The sequence below is a fragment of the Lepus europaeus genome, chromosome 2, assembly GCF_033115175.1.
Source record: "Lepus europaeus isolate LE1 chromosome 2, mLepTim1.pri, whole genome shotgun sequence".
NCBI lineage: Eukaryota > Metazoa > Chordata > Mammalia > Lagomorpha > Leporidae > Lepus > Lepus europaeus.
Window position 1 is genome coordinate 92,924,557 of NC_084828.1, and position 19,982 is coordinate 92,944,538.

At 44.7% G+C, this 19,982-nt stretch overlaps 1 protein-coding gene across 1 annotated transcript in view; it reads right to left on the reverse strand.

Moving 5' to 3' along the window:
- The window catches only part of MCF2L2 (MCF.2 cell line derived transforming sequence-like 2), a 256,883-nt gene that overhangs the window by 141,870 nt on the left and 95,031 nt on the right, over positions 1–19,982 (reverse strand). Inside the window, exons 4-7 of the mRNA XM_062210313.1 lie at positions 19,405–19,495; positions 17,012–17,131; positions 8,237–8,353; positions 2,050–2,199 (exon numbers count right to left, since the gene is read on the reverse strand). Coding sequence (XP_062066297.1) covers positions 2,050–2,199; positions 8,237–8,353; positions 17,012–17,131; positions 19,405–19,495 — 478 coding nt within the window. The remainder of the gene's footprint in view (positions 1–2,049; positions 2,200–8,236; positions 8,354–17,011; positions 17,132–19,404; positions 19,496–19,982) is intronic.

The following is a 19,982-nucleotide window of genomic DNA, read 5'->3' on the forward strand; positions in this document are numbered from 1 at the left end:
GAGGAATCCACCCAGAGAGTTGCAAAGCATAAGGAAAGTGTGTGGGACAGGGAAGATGAGCCACAATCAATGTCGCCATTCACTGTGTCTCCTCCATATTGGTGAAAAAACATAAAAAAACACGCAGTAAGGGGCTGGCAGTGTGGCGTAACACTGGTTTGCATCCTGGCTGTTCCACTTTTGATCCAGCTGCCTATTAAAATGTCTGGGAAAGCAGCAGAAGATGATCCAAGTACTCAGGCCCCTGCCACCCATGTGGGAGACCCAGATGGAGTTTTAGGCTCCTGGCTTCAGCCTGGCCCAGCCCTGGTCATTCTAACCACTGAGGAGTGAATCAGCAGATGGAAGACCTCTTCTCTCTCCTCTGTCTCTCCCTCTTTCTGTCATACTTCTTTTCAATAAATAAATAAATAAATCTTTGTTAAAAAAAATGCAATAAAAAACTGTGACCTTATTATTACCTTGGGACTGAATCACATGGTCAGCTTCAGTAGGTTACAAATTTCTGCCATAAACAGAGAGAAAGATGGAGGCATGATGGTGTGAACTTGGAAAGGATAAAGGTAAGTTTCCCAGTCCTAAAATGGGAATATTCTTAACGATTTTGATATTTAAGTTTTTCATGTCAACACTCAGGCTGGAGAAAGAAGTCCAGGTGCTGTCTTCTGGAACAGGTGAACCCTTTCTGGACTGAAGCAGAGAATGCACTGTGCTCAGGAGCCCTCGGCACGGCTCTGCTGCACAGATCCTTTCTGCCGGGCTGGGCCTCCCTCCCACCACACTCCATCGTACGAACGAGGCTCTGCAGGCCCCCTTGCATCCTGACCTGGACAACTTCATGCTCTTTCCCAGCAGACTTCACAGAGGCAAACGACCCCTGCTTTCTGCAACCCAAGCCTCCCAGGAATCACGTGGCCAACGTGCTTGGGAAAAAAACACATCCAGCTTCTCAGAGGCTTTTCCAGGGGAAATCTCCAGGATGCTGCCAGGATCTCACAGTCCAGTCCGAATCTTCTGACCATGCGGAATCATCTCGGGAACACATTCCAAACTCCACTTGGACAACAGCCTCCTTGCCGAGAGAACTTACCAATGTTCCCTGACACATGGAACAATTAGCTGGCTTCAACCACTAGACAGGGAGACTCCTCTAACTAGACTACGCTTTCCTCTTTCCTTGAGACAGCATTCTTTTGGTTTTCCTGGTATGTAATGATGGGTACCCAATAAATGTTGAATGAATGACTACACCAATTATCCAGCAAAGCATTTTTCCCAATTTGGGATCATAGCTAAAAAAGCTCAGCTTTTCCCACGTTCAATGCAGCAAGCATGCATACAACAAGATGTATCAACTGTCCAATCCTCAGTCTGCTGTGCTAACGTGGAATGGTCTTTTGTGAAATAATGAATCCACTCTGCCTGCACTTTCCAAGGCAGAAAGCTGCTGACAACACCCAGTAAAAAGCCCAAGGAAGTTTTCTCTTTACTGTGTGATCTGCAAGAACCTGCCAAGCTTCCTCTTCTGAAGGTTCTCATGTGCTTTTATGAATCATTTAATAGGTACCTTTCCCAACCCAGTTCAGAACAGCTTTTTCTCAAATTAGTCCCCAAATAAAAAGACACATCCCTGAGAAAGTGAGGCAATAGGCCACTTTATTAATCTGCCGCCTAACTTCACAGCAGCTGGAAAGCTTGCTCTTCAAAGCCAATGCCCCCACCCTCCCTCACTGCAATGTCAGCTCAGGCTGGCTTACTCTCCCCTGCACAGGATGGGAGGGCTGCTATCCCTGCTCATGTACCTCACCTTGCCAGTCCAAAGCTGGAAGGGTGTCCCTCCCCCAGGCTGCCTCCCCCTCTGTCTTACACTATCAGCCTCAAGAGATTTTTCTCTTTATCTGCTGCCTCTCTGGGAGGTTCACCATGGTCAGTGGCTGCCACATCACTGGAGAACAAGGAACAGGAGGGCTTGACTTTTCCAGCTCTCTCTGGAAGGCTGACCCCTCTGCTGGCAGGGAGCCTGGCCTCCGAGAGGCCCTGACCACTTACCTGCAGCTTGTCCCTCTGCCTTGTGTGGGACATGAGGAGGTCTTCAGTGCATGGCACACCTCTGGGTAGCTCTGTCATGGCCAGGAAGGCCCCAAACGTCTGCAGCATCTGGGCAGTGGTCTTCAAGGTCACAGCAAAATTTTCAATAGCCTGGAAAGGCAGGTAGGGATAACAAGGTGGAGATGTGAACATTCAGCACCATGCTTTCTCAGTGCAAGCACCATGGAACCATTTCCCAGGTGCCTGCAGCAGTCCACATGTTGTAGCTGACGCCATGCATTTGCCTTTCATCTCAATAATCCAGATCAGGGAGTATTTTATCTCCATTTTTTGAGGAGGGAACTGAAGCTCCAACAGAGTAACTGATTTGCCCAAAATCTTATCACTCAGGCAGTAAAGATTCAACCCAGATCAGTATTTTCAAAGCTCAGGGCTCTCTGTTCAATAGCCCACCAACACCCAGCCTCACATCTGACTCAGGATTTCCATTGGGTGAAGTGCCACAAAGGGCGGAGCCACCCCCATCCTTCCCTCTAAGGAGCCTTTTCTCTTCCAGCCCTTCTCCTCCCCTCACCTACACCCCTGGCTGCCTGGTGCCTCTGAGAAGCTTGTCAACTGCTACTGGGAAAACAAGACAATTGTACAAAGATGCCTGTAGTGCTTAGGTCACCACTGATGTTTAAGAGAGTCGCTTCTATCAGGTGTGGGAGGGGTTGGGGACCTCTTCCTCTCACATAGCCTTTATAAAAATATTCCTGTCCTGTGTCACTTCCCCTCGGAACCCTACTCTTCCATTAAATGCCTGTTAACAGGTGAGTGGCTTCACAGCTGAAACCCCAGATGAGCTGCAGGAAATACATGGCCCACACTTGTCATCCATCGGAGGGGCAAGTGGCAGCTCTGAGTCCCACAAATCGATCTACTCCGTCAGCACTGCCATACCCACTTCTCTCTGTTCCTGAGATGTTTTGTCCCCGAATGGCAAGCACCACATCACACTGATCTCTGCATCCTAGGGCACGGTGCTACGCCTGTCACATAGCAGGGAGCCCATAAACAGGGGCTGAACGATGACTGGAAGAAGCAAACAGGAAGGACCCAATTCTTATTTGGGAAGAAATGACCTCTGTCCCTGCATCATCAGAGAACATTTCAGAAAACCCAAACCCATAAAATAAAGACCAGTCCAGATCTCACGAGGCCCTTCTCTCTGCTGGGCTACAGCAAAAGTGATGCAGCTTCCAGAGCACACCCACCTGCCCCTCTTGCCTGGGGCCTTCCCGAGGTTAACCACAGCTTGAAGCATTGCTATAGGGCCTTCTCCCCTATTACCACAAGCATAGCACAGCCACACCTTGAACACTGTAGTACTTTGAGCCTGGAAAGCCAGAGACACACTAGCTTTTATGAAAATCTTTCCTTCAGGGCCAACACTGTGGTGTAGCAGGTAAAGTCACTGCCTGCAGTGCGCGGATCCCATATGGACAGCAGTTTGAGTCCTGGTTGCTCCACTTCTGGTCCAGCTCTCTGCTAAGGCACCTGGGAAAGCACTGGAGGACAGCCCAACTCCTCCCAAGTGGGAGACCCAGAAGAAGCTCCTGGCTCCTGGCTTCAGATAGGCCCAGATCCAGCCGTTGCAGCCATTTGGGGAGTGAACTAGTGGATGGAAGACCTCTCTCTAACTCTGCCTTTCAAATAAATTTTTTTTTATTTTTTTAACTTTTATTTAGTAAATATAAATTTCCAAAGTACAGTTTATGGATTACAACGGCTTTCCCCTCCATAACTTCCCTCCCACTCGCACCCCTCCCATCTCCTGCTCCCTCTCCCATTCCATTCACATCAAGATTCATTTTCAAATAAATAAATTTTTTAAAAAACTTTCATATCAAAGTTTATTTTCATTTACCTAAAATCTGTATAAGACACTCCTTCAACTGTATTCACTAATGGCCTATGAGGAATAACACATCTTTAAAAAACGTATTATTTGTGCCCTTTGAAACCATGTGGAAATTTAATCCTCATTATGAAAATACGAAGAGATAGGACCAGGTGGGCCCATTAGGAGCTGATTAGGGCCTGGCTTCAGTGAATGGATTTATGGGTTAATGAGTTAATGAGTTGCCTCCAGCAGGGGGCGGGGCACGGAGCTGACTGCTATAAAAGCCAGTTAGGCAGCGTCTCTCCCACATTCCCCAACTTTGCACCACCCCAGGATTCTGCAGCCCTTTGACCTTGGATCAGAACTGTGAGCCAAAATAAACCTCTTTACTTGAAAACTTATCAAGTCTGTGGTAGGGTAATAGCAATAGAAAATAGATTAAGGCAGGCGAATAATAAGGAAATATAAGATTATGATGTTTTTGTTTTTTATGCACTTTTTCCCCCAAAGATTTGAAAGTCATTTACAAGGAGAGAAGGGGAGACAGAGAAAGGGGGAGAGAGAGAGTGGCCACAATGGCCGAGCCAGGCTACAGCCAGAAGCCAGGAGCTTCATCTGAGTCTCTCATGGGAGTACCAGGAGCCCAAGCACTTGGAACATATTCCACTGTTTTTCCCAGGCCATTAACAGGGAGCTAGATCAAAAGTGGAGCAGCCAGGACTCGAACTGGCACCCATATGGCATGCCAGTGTCACAAGCAGCAGTTTTACCCGCTACACAACACTAGCCCTTGCATTCTCTCTTCTAATCAAGCTCAATTAGGTGTTATTGTTATCATCACTCCACATTCTAGGGATAAGGAAACTGATGCAAAGTAAGATTACAACTCCCCCAAACTTATAAAACAATAATGGCAGAACTGGGATTGAAGCCAGGTAATCTGGCTCCTGGGCTGCACTCTATTTTAAATTTTTAAATTATTCATTAATTTATCTGAGAGAGAGAAAGAGTCAGATACTCAGAGACAGAGATCTGCCAGTTGCTGGCTCATTCCCCAAATGTTCACAACAGCCAGGGCTGTACCAGGCCAAAATGGAGAGTCAGGAACTCAATCTAGGTTTCCCACGTGGACGGTAGAGATCTAACTACTTGAGTCACCATTACCACCTCCCAGGGTTTGCAACAGCAGGAAGCCAGAGCCAACATTCAAAGTCAGGTACTCTGATGTGATACTTATCTTAACCAGATCTTAACCACTAGATTAAATGCTCATGCCCTGGGGCTATAGTCTTGAGCACTACATTACCCTACATCTCGACTATCAAAACTACATTAAGCAACAACTAGATTTAAATCTAGATTAACTTAGACTTGAGAGTTGAAGACTTGAATAAGTCTAGATTCTGATCCTCTCCAACCATGATCAAGCAATGCCTTTGAGATCCAGTGTCTTCATTTGAAAAACAGGGATAATGCTTGGTGGTTGTGCAGAAGCTTTTTGAGAATTAAAAATAATAGCAGGGGCGGGCATAGTGGCACAGCAGGGAAAGCCATTGCCTGCAACAAAAGCACCCCATATTGGAGCCAGAGACCTGGCTGTTGGGTTTCCAATCTTGGTCCCTGCTGATGCACCTGGGAAAGTAGCAGATGACCCAAGTACTTGGGCCTGCCAACCCATATGTGAGTGGCAAATGTGGAAGGGTCCTGGGGATGGTAAGTACTGTATAATAGTAGTACCAACAACTCAGGGTGGCAGGTGTGAGGCCTACAAACAGAGGAATGACAGAGCTTTCCTCTAGACGTCACTTATTCAATTAATTTGATCCTCTGTGTTAGATTAGTGAATGATCAGTACAGACCCTGAGAGGGAGAGTCAAGGGGGCTGGCACTGTGGCTCACTTGGTTAATCCTCCACCTGCAGCGGAGGTTGGGGGGGGAGTGCGGCGCTGTGGCACAGTGGATTAATGCCCTGGCCTGAAGCGTCGGCATCCCACTTGGGCGCCGGTTCGAGTCCTGGGTGTTCCACTTCCGATCCAGCTCTCTGCTATGGCCTGGGAAAGCAGTGGAAGATGGCCCAGGTCCTTGGGCCCCTGCACCCATGTGGGAGACCCAGAAGAAGTTCCTGGCTCCCGGCTTCGGATTGGCACAGCTCCAGCCATTGCGTCCAATTGGGGAGTGAACCATCAGATGGAAGACCTCTCTCTCTGCCTCTCCTCTCTCTGTGTAACTCTGACTTTCAAATAAACAGATCTTAAAAAAAAAAAATAAAATAAATAGGGATGGGCCAGCACTGTGTAGTAGCAGGTAAAGCCACCACCTGCAGTACCAGCATGCCATATGGGCACACGTTCAAGTCCCAGCTGCTCCACTTCTGATCCAGCTCTCTGCTATGGCCTGGGAAAGCAATAGAAGATGGCCCAAGTCCTTGGGTCCATTTACCCCCATGGGAAGAACCAGAGGAAGTTCCTGGCTCCTGGCTTCGGATTGGCACAGCTCTGGCCATTGCAGCCAACCTGCGAGGGAATGAACCAGCATATGGAAGACCTCTCTCTCTCCCTCTCCTTCTCTCTCTGTGTAACTTTTTCAACTAAATAATTTTTAAAAAAAGAATTTCATGACACACAAAGAAGTGAGGGAAGAAACAGAATCTGTAGCTCTGGAGTAGGACTCATGGTCTAAGTTGCCACTTGGTATATCTGTGCCCATATCAGAGTGCCTGGGTTCAAGGGCCAGCTCTGTTTCTGATTCCAGCTTCCTGCTAATGTGTATTCTGGGAAGTAGAGTATTTCAGGTAACTGAGTCCCTGCCCTGCCACCCATGTGGGAGACCCAGATTGAATTCCTGGCTCCCAGCTTTGGCCTGGCCCAACCTTTGCTATTGTGGGTATTTGGGGAGTCAACGAGCAGATGGAAGATCTCTTTATTTCAAATTTAAAAAAAAAAAGAAAAAATTTTTAAAATAAGTAAAACATGAATTTTCATTTGTAATTAAAGGTACTTCCAAGTTCACAGGGTCCAGAGAAGTTTTGATGGCACAAGTTATCATCAGGGTGGTTTATGGACTCTGATTGTACTTAAGAAATCTAATCTTTTAAGGGTACAGGAGCTGGCCGGTGCTGCAGCTCAATAGGCTAATCTTCCGCCTGTGGCGCCGGCACACCGGGTTCTAGTCCTGGTCGGGGTGCCGGATTCTGTCCCAGTTGCCCCTCTTCCTATCCAGCTCTCTGCTGTGGCCCGGGAGTGCAGTGGAGGATGGCCCAAGTGCTTGGGCCCTGCACCCACATGGACACCAAGAGAAGCACCTGGCTCCTGGCTTCAGATCAGCGCGGTGCGCCGGCCGCAGCACGCCGGCCGCAGTGGCCATTGGAGGGTGAACCAACAGTAAAGGAAGACCTTTCTCTCTGTCTGTCTCATTGTCTACTCTGCCTGTCAAAAAAAAGGGGGGGGGGTACAGGAGCTAGGAGAGTGGCAACAGGTAGAAGCACTTGTTATTTGGTGAGCTTCTATCTGACCCTTCCAGTTTAGCATAATAACAACCAACATTAGTAAGTAGGACAAAGTAAAATACCACCAGACAGGTGTTCTCACAGCAATACATCATTTATTTCCCACAACAACCTTTCAGGTTGCTCCAAAGTTTCTGCATATTGATGCCACTGACATTGAGGCTCGTTCATGCTTTGCTGTAGGGTGCTGTCTTGTGTTCTATAAGACCTTTAACAGAGTCCCTGACTCTGCCCAGACCAGAGGCCAGTAGCACGCATGGCCCACCACACACCAGGTTATAAAACTGTCTCATGACACTGACAAACATCTGCTGGCTAAGTCACCCCCAGCTGAGAAGTGCTCCACAACAGAGGGGGAAACAAGCTGAGAGAGGCAGAGGCGGAGTAACTTAACTGTTCCAAGGTCAAACAACGACAACATTTAAATGTAGTTTCTTTTGACTCCGTGAGTTTTCAGTTTGTGTGTACATTAGAATCATCTGGGGGATTTGTGAAACATTGCTATCTGAGACCCACTCCAGACTGAGTAAATTGATTTCTCTGAGGTGTTGGTATTTTTCAAAACTCCCCAGCACACTCTAAGGAAGTCTCTCAAAACCTCCACACCAGAGGCTGCAGCAAGGCAGCCAGCGGGGAAACCTCAGCCTCTGCCCTCCAATCTTCCCTCGGCCCAGCCTGTGGCTGAGAAACCCCAGCCTTGCCCAGCTAGGCAGTCAAGGGCTGTGGCTCCCACAGCTGATCTGTCTCCCAGAGAACAAGGGGAGGCATTCAGAGCGCGCACGTAAGTTGGTACTCACAGTGCGGTGGCTGATCCACTGGCTGTGGCGGTACTCCAGAGTTCCCCCCAGCTCCTGGGTCAGCTGGCTTCTGTCAATGTAGCTATGCAGGTCAGAAATGGAGTTTAACATGATGATCTGGAAGGGAGAAAAAGTAACTAAACAGACTCCTCACAGATCATTACAAAGCTCCCTAGGCTCTGCTGTTATTTAAACAGTGCTTCAACGTTGCCTTGCCCGGCATCTATAACCAAAAAACGGTTACCATAGCCAGCAGAGACTTGAAAGTCTCTCTCCATTTTTCCCTTTTGAACAAGGAATACCCATGAGACGCTGCAGTGCCAGAAAATGGTAATCTGGGTCAGGACGCTCAGTTCCATGCCACCTAGAAGTCAGGTCTTGCTTTAGGTGAAATTTTTTTCAAAAGTTCGCATGCAATGGCATACTCTTTAGCTACTAAAACCATGTGCTTGCCAAGGCCTAAAAATCTGGAATGAGAAGCCCAATAAAGAGTAGGTGGGTAAATATACAAATAAAATTAGAATACATGGGCAAAAAGTGTATGCACTGAAAAGACTGGGTGCAGGCATTTGGCATAACAGTTTAGATACTTCTTGGCGTACCCACATCGCATATCAGAGTGCCTGGGTTTGAGTACCAGCTCCACTTCCAATTCCAGCTTCCTGTTAATGCACACTTGGAGAAGGCAGCAGGTGATGGTTTCAGTACTCAGCTCCCTGCCACCCATGTGGGAGATGTGGATTGAATTCCCAGCTCCTGGCTTTGGCCTGGCCCAGCTCCAGCTGTTGTGGGCATTTGGAGAGTGAACCAGAGAGTGAAAGATCTATCTGCCCTTCAAATAAATATTTTTTAAAAACAACTGACTAAACCAATTCAACTCCCATCCCATGGAGAATGTTAGTTTCCCCCAGTTTATCTTGCAGAGGAAAGATTGGGAGGTAATAGGGAGTGGATGTCTAATAAACTCACAGTCCTGCTCAGGAACGAATACCGCACATCTTAGAGGGAGCAGATTCATCCCCAACCGCCCCTTGCTGCTCCTCTGTAGCAGTCCTGGCCGGGGAGTAGTCCTGGTTCTCAGACACAGGGACTGTATCTCACCCTCAACTCCTCTCTCCTATCTCCCAAACATATCCCCCCAAAACCTTTAACTGGTGACCTTGAGGACACAAGAGTAAGGTCTTGGCTCTGCTATTATGTAGTATCGGTCAGGTGACATAATCACTTCAGAATAATATGTTAGGGTCCAAAGGCTATTTTGAAAAAAAAAAATCGATCTATTCATTCAACAGCTACTGATATTGAACTGCTAATAAACACCACACACAGGGACATAAACCAGTAAGCAAGATAAGCTCTGTCTTCAGGGCTCCAGAGTTAGAGGAATTTGCTGCCTCTCACTATCTTAATCTTATCAGGCTTAGTGCCTTTTCTTTTTTCACTTCTGAAAACAGTTTGGGAATTTTAGAAATTGTTTCTATAACATGAGAAAAAAAACAGGGAAAATACCTCAATCTTCTATGCCTTTCCTTCAAGCTTAAAATGTGTTCTGCTTCTTGAGACATTGGTTGCTACGATAACACTCGGACTTTTTAAAAACACCACCGTCCAGTTGCGTGGGAGACAGAAGTGACTTTGCCCTACAGGCTGGAGTTTCAGACACCACTTCCTCCAGCCTGCATAGTTCCTACTCCACTTAATTAAACAGCTCAGGGAGACAGGAGTCTCTACAGTCCCAGGAACTCAAACATCAGAAATATGGAAATTTAAAAGTGAAAATCAGGGCCGGTGCTGTGGCGTTGGTTTGAGTCCCAAGTCCCGCCTGTTCCACTTCCAATCCAGCTCCCTGCTAATGTGCCTGGGAAAGCAATGGAAGAAGGCTCAAATCATCGGGCCCCTGAACCCACCCAGAAGAAGCTCCTGGCTCCTGGCTTCAGCCTGGCCCAGCCCTGGCCTTGTGGCCATTTGGGGACTGAGCTAGCAGATGGAAGATCGATCTCTCTCTCTCTCTCTCTCTTTCTCCCTCTCTCTTTGTAACTGTGCCTTTCACATAAATAAGTAAATCTTTTAAAAAAGGTGAAAATTAAAAGTGACCAGAAAGTATTAGCAGATTCAATACTCTTATGTATTGATCCATAGATTCACAGCAATCCAAGTAAAAATCCCAATAAACTATTTTTATAGAAATTGACAGGCCAATTAAAATTCATATGGAAATGCAAAAGATACATAGCAGATAAAACAATTTTCAAGAAGAAGAACAAGTTGCATGGCTACTTGGTTCCAAAACTTACTGTTCCCAAACTTACTTGGTTCTAAAACTACAGGCATCCAAGAATATGGGAATGAGAAAGGACAAACACAGAAGTCAATGGAGGAGTCAGTGTTGCCATGCAGTTGGTTAAGCCGCTGCCTGCAATGCCAGGTATCCCGTATGAGCACCGGTTCAAGTCCTGGATGTTCCACTGCCAATCCAGTTCCTGTTATTGTGCTTGAGAACGCAGCAGAGGATGGCCCAAGTACTTGAGCTCCTGATACCCACATGGGAGACACAGTTGGAGTTCCATGCTCATGGCTTCAGCCAGACCCAAACCAGGCTGTTGCAGCCACTTGGGGAATGAGCCAGAGGACAGAAGATCTCTCTCCAATTCTGCATTTCAAATAAATAATTCAATGGAACAAGCCAGAAAGTCCTGACATAGGAGGGACTTCAAAAAGCTCATGGAAAAGGCTACTAAAAACAAGTTGGTTCTAGTGCAAAACAATTTTCCAACAGTATATACTTGGGGTCTTCAAAAGTTCATGAAAGCGGTGGCAGTGTGATAGCAATTATGACACCACTTGTGACACTCAATAGCCCTCCATAGCCAAGGCTGGGTTGGGCCACAGCTCAAAGCCAGGAACTAAACACAAGTCTCCCACTAGGGTGTCAGGAATTCACCACTGCTTCCCAGGGTCTCCATTAGCAGGAAGCTCAAGTCAGGAGCCAGACATCAAACCCAAGAACTCTGACGTGGGGTATAGGCATCCTAACTATTAGGCTAAACACCAATCCCTACTTGTGAGTATTTAGCTTTATTCTCAATCCCTAAAAGCTATAAAAAACTCAAATGTCCTTCCCTGGTGAATGGATAAACTGATATCTTTCTAACATGAAATAATGTTGAGCAATTAAAAGTGTCAGAGACAAAATTACAACAATCGAAAGACCTTAATTGGCTTTTTTTGCAATTCTAGAAGCGGGCAGCCCTTCACTTCATGATGTTCCATGTGTTGAGCAGAGATGCTTGGTTTTATGGGCATAAAAAGACTAAAGAAAACAGAAATAAAGAACAAAAAGTAGATTGGTCACTCAAAATTACTTTCCTTCTAAGGCAGAACAGGGAGAAAGAACAACAGGGAAACGATTGATTACCTCCGGGTATTTTTTTTTCCTTGGTAAGGATCAAAGCACATGGGCTTCATTATCACACTGACCTACACTGGCCTGTTTGGAAAATGTGGCTATTCCGTCTCTTTTCCAATTTGTCAGAAGGCCAGGGAACTGAGTTTCTTTGGGTAACATGGGACTTCAACATAAATGATTTTTAGCCTGGTCTGTTGGGGCCTTTTACAATTTTATTTAACAAAGTAAAGAACCATTGACACACTTAAAAACATCTGGAACACAGGTGTTTTAAGTTACAAAATCAGGCTATTTAGTATGGTGGTCCATTTATTTGTCTCTCTGAAAAAGGCAAAACTGTAGGGATGGAGGGTAGGATGAGGAAATTTTGAGGGCTGACAGAACATTCTATAGCTCGACTAATGGTAATTCAGTAACTACATGCATTTGTCAAACTCTCAACTGGACACCAATAAGTGAATTTTATTCTGTGTAAATGGAAAACTTCATTTCAAACATGAAGGAAAGGTGGTTTCACATAAAATTATTTTTCCTTTTTTTAAGCTTTAAAATTCTAGATAGGACAAGAAATAGTAAAATAATTCTGCTTAGCAAGCTCACAGGACACTCAGCATGGAAACATGGCTATAATTGTTGGTCTGTGTGTCTGTTGGGGGGGCATCATTTCACACAGGGACAGTGGTATTCTTGATGCTGTGACGACTGCTCCTCTCATGGCCTGTCACTCCTTAAGAAGGAGCAGAGGACTCAGCGAGAAGCATGCCTGACCAACCATAACCCCTGATCTTTAACTGCCTCCTCATCAAACTCTTCCATATCGAGCCAGTATTTCCCCTGCACTAAATCAGCCCAGGGCCAGGACTAGAGAGCCAGAGACAACGCCCATGACCCAGAGTATGCAGCAGTTACTCAAACCAGCCAGTCCTGAACTGCTGACTTTGCCTTTCCCTTGGAAACCCCAATGGCCTTGGCTTTCCCCTCACTCCTGTTCCTGACCTGCTAACCGCTCCTGGTACTTCCCCTGTGACCCTGAGTGGCATATAAGGACCCTCCTCTGGAATCTGTGAGCTTAATAAACTTCTTCCTCCCAAGCTCACTCTATTTCCTCCCGTGGGCATACCCACTGCACCACACCTTCTCCAACATGAAGATTCTTGGAACCATTGTTACAGATCCAGTATGTCATAGCATCTATTCCTTTTCTACATACATTTATGCTCTTATCTAGAATTGCCTAAAGTTATTCTTTCAAGGAGAAATATTTTTTTTAATAAAACAAGCATTTCTTCTGTTGCATCACAAAATCTATTTTAAGGAACTGATCTTCATGCCCTTGCCTCTTGAGGAATTTTGCAAGACTGCCTTAGCAACTTCATGAAACAGTTGTGTTAAGACTAAGATCACAGACTCTCCTGGTCAGCCAGCGGCACTCAGAAACCATTTACTGTATCAAAGAACCCCTCTCCTTGGGTGAAGCACAGAGAGGCTGAGCCACTTGACGACAATCACATCCATGGCCCACCTGGTTCTCACAGCACTCACAGTGAGTAGGGGATGAGCTTAGGTCATCATAACAAAGGTCTTCAAAAACTTCATGGAAAACATGTATTATGAAACAATTACACATGGATTTCATTTCTTTAACCAAAATAAACTTATCTAGGGTAGCAATTAGCCTAGCAGTTAAAACACCTGTGTCCCACATCAGAGTACCTGGGTCCCTGGGTCCCTGGGTTCATTGCCTGGGCTGCTCCTGAGCATCCTGCTCATCGGTAGTGACAACTCAAGTGACTGGGACCTTGTCATCCAGGTGGAAAACATAGATTGAGTTCCCAACCACCAGCTTCAGCCATAGCTGCAACCATTTGGGTATTTGCAGAGTGTGCTAACAGAAGGGACATTTCTCTCTGCCTCTCAGAGTTTTTAATGAAAAGAAAATAAACATATCTTTCAATTCAATTTTCCACTAACTTTTTGAAGTAGCATCATATGAGATCAGAAAACAAGGAAGTATTTAAAAATAAAAAAAGAGACATGTCAAAAGAGCACAGAAGCCAGCTTGAAAGAGCTTCCACTAGCCAAACCTGGGATAATTTGAATATTAAAATTATTAAGAAAAGCAATGAATTATAAATCACTGAATAACTAAGAATCTACAATGATAGCAGACAAACAGGAGAGAAGGGAAAACCCTAGTTGAAGTGGAATACAAACTTCTTATTAGTAAATGTTAAGAAAGTACTAGAGTTGGAAAAGCATTATCTTGCCACCAATTACAATAAAGATCGTTTCAGGAAAATATCATCAATAAATATTCAGAGAGAGAACTTTTGTAATCCCTGCATAGCTCTTCATAAATGCTTGAAAACCTGACATGTGCATGGATTTCTCAATTTTTGTACCATGGCTGACATTGTGGCACAGTGGGTTAAACTGCCACCTGTGACAATGATGCCAGCATCCCATATGGGCACCAGTTAAAGTCCCAGCTGCTCCACTTCTGATCCAGCTCCCTGCTAATGCACATGGAAAAGTGGCAAAATATGGCCTAAGTGCTTGGCCCCTGCCATTCACATGGGAGACCTGCATGGAGTTCTGGGCTCCCGGCTTTGTCCTGATCCTGTCCCTGCCATTGTAGCCTTTGGGGGTTGAACCAGCAGATGGAAGAGCTGTATCTCTCCCCTTCTCTCTGTAATTCTGCCTTTCAAATAAATAAATCTTTTGAAAAATGTTTCTTCCAAAATAAACATTATTTTAATTGTCTTTCCATGAAGTTTTTGAAAAGTGTTCTTGCATGCATACAGGTATATGTACACATAGGATACATGTATAGGATCCAGCCCACAACCAGGTAGGTACAATCTGTTGTCATGCTCTTTAATCTCCTTTAATTTGAAACATTTCATAGTCTTTATCTTTTAAGACATTAATAGACTTGTGTGTATTATATATGTATATATATGGAGAGAAGCAAATAATAAACAATAAATCAAATGAAAGTAAAATGTTAACAAAGGGTAAGTCAAATCTGGGTAGAGAGCATATGATGTTCTTTGTACTCTTCTTATTCTTGCAACTTTTTTGTGACTTAAAAATTATTTTCAAGTAAACATTTAAAATCCTCAAAATATAAAGTAGAAACTGTTCTGTTTCACTGTAAATGTCTTATCTATTTTTTAATTTTTCATTTTAATTGAGATATAACTTACATAAGTAAAATGCATAGATTTTAAATCAGTTAGCTTTGGTAAAGGTATAAAAAAACGTAGCAGCACCTAATCAAGATACAGAGCATTTCCCAGAAGGTTTCCTTGTAGCTCCTTCCAATCAGTCTCCACAACCATTCACTCCAAACAGCAGCCACTGTTCTGATTTTCTATGGCTGCTTAGTTTTACTTATTCTTGAGCTTTATAGGAAAGGAACTGTAAGGTTCTCTTTTGTATCTAGCTTCTTCACCTCAAGAGACTATTTCTGAGACGCACCTATGTAGTTGTACGTATCAGTACTTCCCTCCTCTCGACTGCTTAATATTATTCCACCATATGACTATAACAATTGGTTTTTTTTGTTTTGGACAGGCAGAGTTAGACAGTGAGAGAGAGAGAGAGAGAGAGAGAGAGAGAGAGAGAGAGAGAGAGAGAAAGGTCTTCCTTTTCCGTTGGTTCACCCCCCAAATGGCCATCACAGCCGGCGCGCTGCACCGATCCAAAGCCAGGAGCCAGGTGCTTCCTCCTGGTCCCCAACACGGGTGCAGGGCCCAAGCGCTTGGGCCATCCTCCACTGCCCTCCCGGGCTACAGCAGAGAGCTGGACTGGAAGAGGGGCAACCGGGACAGAATCTGGCGAGTATTTTTGTGGACATTTATTTTTATTGCTGGGTCCTAGGGTATATTTATTTTTTAAGAGGATTACCAATTGTTTCCAGCGTAACAATACCTTACTACTTTATTGGCTGCAAATATTTCATTGATTAGATAGGTCATAATTTATTTATCAAGTTGTCCACTAATAGACACTAAGTTCTTCCCAAGCTTTTGCTAATACGAACAATTTAGTAATGAGTACCATTGTCCATGCAGCTTTGCATATGTATTTCTAAGAATATTTACATGAGAGTTAGGTGAAACAGCATGTATATTTTTCATTTTCTACAAATACTGAAAATTAATCTTTCATCTTGTGTCACCAACTTCATGCCTATCAGCAAAGTCTCACAAAGAGATGTATTTTCCCACATTTCTTTGCCAAAGTTATAGGTAAAATTGATATTTTTGTTTTTCTCTCTTGAGTACTACATGTTGGTTTATAGTTTTACTCTATAGTTTCGTATGTTTATGTCACATCCACATTCCTGAACAATCTATCTTGCTCTTAAATCTCTCTCTGGAGTCATAAACATCACTGCCCAACTTTTGAAAGCCTTCACTGGATCCCCATAGCCTAATGAATACAATTCAGACACTTCATGCTTACCCAGAACATCTATTCCATGTTTCCTGTACCTTTTCTTCCAAATCATTATCCTTTTTATTTTTTATTTTTTTAATCTTTTGAAAATTTATTTATTTATTTGAAAGGTACAGTTACAGAGGCAGAGAGAGAGATAGTAAGCCCTCCACCTGCTGGTTTACTCCCCAAATGGCTGCGAAGGCCAGAGCTGGGCTGATCCGAAGTCAGGAGCCAGGAGCTTCTTCCAGGTCTCCCATGTGGGTGCAGAGGCCTAAGGCCTTGGACCATCTTCTACTGCCTTCCCAGGCCATTTCAAAGAGCTGGACCGGAAGTAGAAAGCCAGGACTAGGACTGGCACCCACATGGGATGCCAGCACTGTACACAGTGGCTTTACCCACTATGCCACAGCGCTAGTCTCTTTCTTTTTTAAAGATTTATTTATTTGAGAGGTAGTGTTACAGGGGCGGGGCAGGGAGTGATCTCCCATCCACTGATTCATTCCCCAAATGACTGCAACAGCCGGGGCTGGCCCAGGCCAAAGCTAGGAGCCAGGAACGTCACCCAGGTCTTCCATGTCGGTGATAGGGGCCCAAATACTTGTGCCATTTTCCACTGCTTTCCCAGGCTCATTAGCAGGGAGTTGGATTGGAAGTGGAACAGCCTGGACTTGAATGCTTACACAGGATGCTTAACTCTCTGTAACACAACACTGGTCCTGGGATCACCCTCTTCAAACTCCAATAAAAGCAGGGCTTTCCATGGACCTCATATAGAGCATGTACTTTCTGCCCATGCTCTTCCCTCAGTCCAGAATGGCCTTCCCTCCCTCTCCACTGGCCCTGCCTTTCTTTGAAACCCAGTTCAAATGACATCTTCCTCAGATGCCCCAACCAGAGACAAGAAGGAAGGTCACGCTTACCGGGACTTTCATTTTAAATTCATCTCGATAGTATTTAACGCCAATTTCAGTGAATGTCCTCTGGATAAAGTGATGTGGGCGGAGGATGAATATGAGCTGCAAGTTTCCTGGAAACGCCACCTGGAAGGATCGTGAAAGGATCAGGGGAGAGAAACGTCACATCCATCACCAGGTTGTATTTTGGTCTCCTCTTTCCCAAGATCCCAGAAGAAAACATTAGAGCAGATTCCACAGATGCCTAGGACTTTGAATAGATCTGCAGGATTTCAGAGCTCATGGAGACCTTAGAGGTTAGATTATGCAAGCCTCTCTTTAAAAACCAAACCAAATAAACAAGCCAAAAAAAGTGTTTCTGATTATAAAAGTAATTCATAGGAAAAAATGGGAAATTAATAAATCATACATTAGAAAAAGAAAACCACCTGTGATCTCATAATCATATTTAATCTTTCAACTTATCTACTTACAGGCTGTTTTCTGTTCAAATGTCTTTACCATGGTTTAACTCAAATCTCAGAAATACTTTTCAACATTCCTTTTCATGTAATAATTACCATAAGCTTTTATTCCTGTCATTAAAAAATTATGTGGAACTATGATTTTTGATGGATGCACAACTTATTTAACCAAATCTTTCCTGATAGTTATTTAGAATTTTCAGTATTTTTACTATTACAAACAATGGTGAAATTAACATCTTTATATTTCTGATCCATTCCTAGAGAATGACTGAGTCAAAGACTAAGTATTCTAAGTCTTCTTGGTACTTATCCTTGCCAAGTTGCTCTCAGAAAGTATTGCCTTCACTTTGAGGCAAAGTTCTGGGAAATGGGATAACAGAGATTCACATAACTACCCATGGCGAATTTAGGAACCTTAGTCTCCCATGGCCCATGGCTTTCCACTCTTCTAGTGGTCCGAAGCAACCTTCTAAACTATTTATTTTTTAAAAATCTAGTCTTTACTGCAGACTATTCAGATTCACTAGGAGTGGGATTAAGTTCAGGGATCTGCACTGTACACAGCAGTTGAAGAGATTCTGACAAATGGTCAGATTTTGGGATCCCTGCCCTGTAACAGCTTTTACACATAAAGTGATCAAAGCAATTCTGGAGCAACTTCAGTTCAAATCTTAGATTACTCAAGTATTGTCTAAGGTCCCTGGGAAACCAGAACTCTCTAGAGGCCAGCCCTCTGGAGTACTCATGGAATCCACCAAAGCTGCGGTTATCCCAGAGATAGATCCTGTTGCCAAGACTGACCTAAAGGGACATGACAACCCATGCACAAAGGGCAAGGAATGCTCCCATCCTCCATCTCAGAAATGCAGCTCCCATAAAGAAGAACCTTGCATTTTGTTGTGTCAAGACAGAAATCAGCTGAGACACAATTTGTGCACCTGGATGAGGCTCTAAAGCCATCTTTGGGAGGGACTCTGTGTGACTGCTTTTGGAAGTGGGCATCAATGAGGCTTCAAATGTCCCTGTCCTGACTCCTGTCACACATTGCCACCCTCCCACATCCCATCCTCTTCAGCCAGTCTCAGCTGCCCAGGAGAGTCTGTGCTCAGGGGAAAATGCTGGTGTGGCTGGCCCTGAGGTGTTGCTGCAGGGCCGGGTGGCTGAATTCAGAGGTCTGTGATCCCTACAGAGGAGGATGCATCCACTTGCTGAAAAGCAACAAACAGGGACCAAAACCAGATGCATAAGGAAACAGAAGGCCACCCAAGGACATATAATTTAATGCTCAGTGCAAGCACATCTCCAACAAAGCTACTTAAAGATCACTTTGTCCGATTTTGCCAATATCTTTCTACTACGTGAAAAAATAATTTGGATACTAAAGACAATCGTAAATTACTTTGTCCCTGAAGCACACACTTGGACAGGAATTTGGGAACAGCAGTTTGTTGGAGAGATGATTCCAGGAAGCATGAATGAGGGAGTGGGGAGGTAGACAACAATAGCCAGAGAACTAATGAATAGATGAGGTAGTTATCACTATAGGCAAGAGAGGCCGAGACACTCTGTAGAACCCTCTGTGTAGAACACACCTCAGAGTCGTTCCAATGAGGGGTGTGGAAGTGGGGTATATATCCACCAACTCCTGTAACTCAATGGTTGCCAGTTACTCCAGCAACCCCTGCCTGATCGTCTTTGTAGAAGTCATTAGGCCTTGGGGGCCTTGGGAGACTCGGGAAGCCTTCGATACACTCAGGAAATGTCTTCACGTAGCTGAAAGGGGATACAAAAGTGATGCAACAGCACCTTCTACAAAGACCTTCCCAAAATTTGACATAGGATAATTGCCTTTCCCCCAGGACTCTGATACCAAATAGCTGAACAGACCATTTAAATGACTTTTAGAACAATAGCACAAAAGTGAATATTTACAGCTATTCGTGTCAAGGATGCCTTTATGGAGCTCCACTTGTCCCTTCGTCTGTCGATAACAATGACGAATCCGATGCTGGCGGCCTCCGCACTGCAAAGAAGGGTGGTCAGTGTCAGAGATGGGGAGATAGCCATGGCTTCCATAGTCCCACAGCAGACTGCAGCCCGCAGCCTCGGTAGGGCTCTAGGCTCTGTTTGGTTCCTTCCCCAACAGGGGAACCAATTTCCTCTCCCAGTCTGGGCCTAGAAAGCCTTAAAGTGCTTTCTACCTCAGACCCTCTCAAAGGCTCTGTTTTAACTTGTAAATGTCTGAAACATTGAAGGACTGCATGTGCATGAAGGAAGACAGAAGACGTGCACCAGTTGAACACCAGGTAGCCCCAGAATGGGCAGATGTCCTCAAGGTTGAGCTTTGCCATCCTTCCATTTGCAAAATGGACATTCATGGAGATATGTCTTTCCCTGGAAATCAGTTCTAAAGAAGCACTCAGGAACAACATGTTGGGGAGCAGGCATTTAGCCCAGAGGTTAAGATGTGCACTCTTCCACGTGATCCACTTCCTGAACACCATCATTGA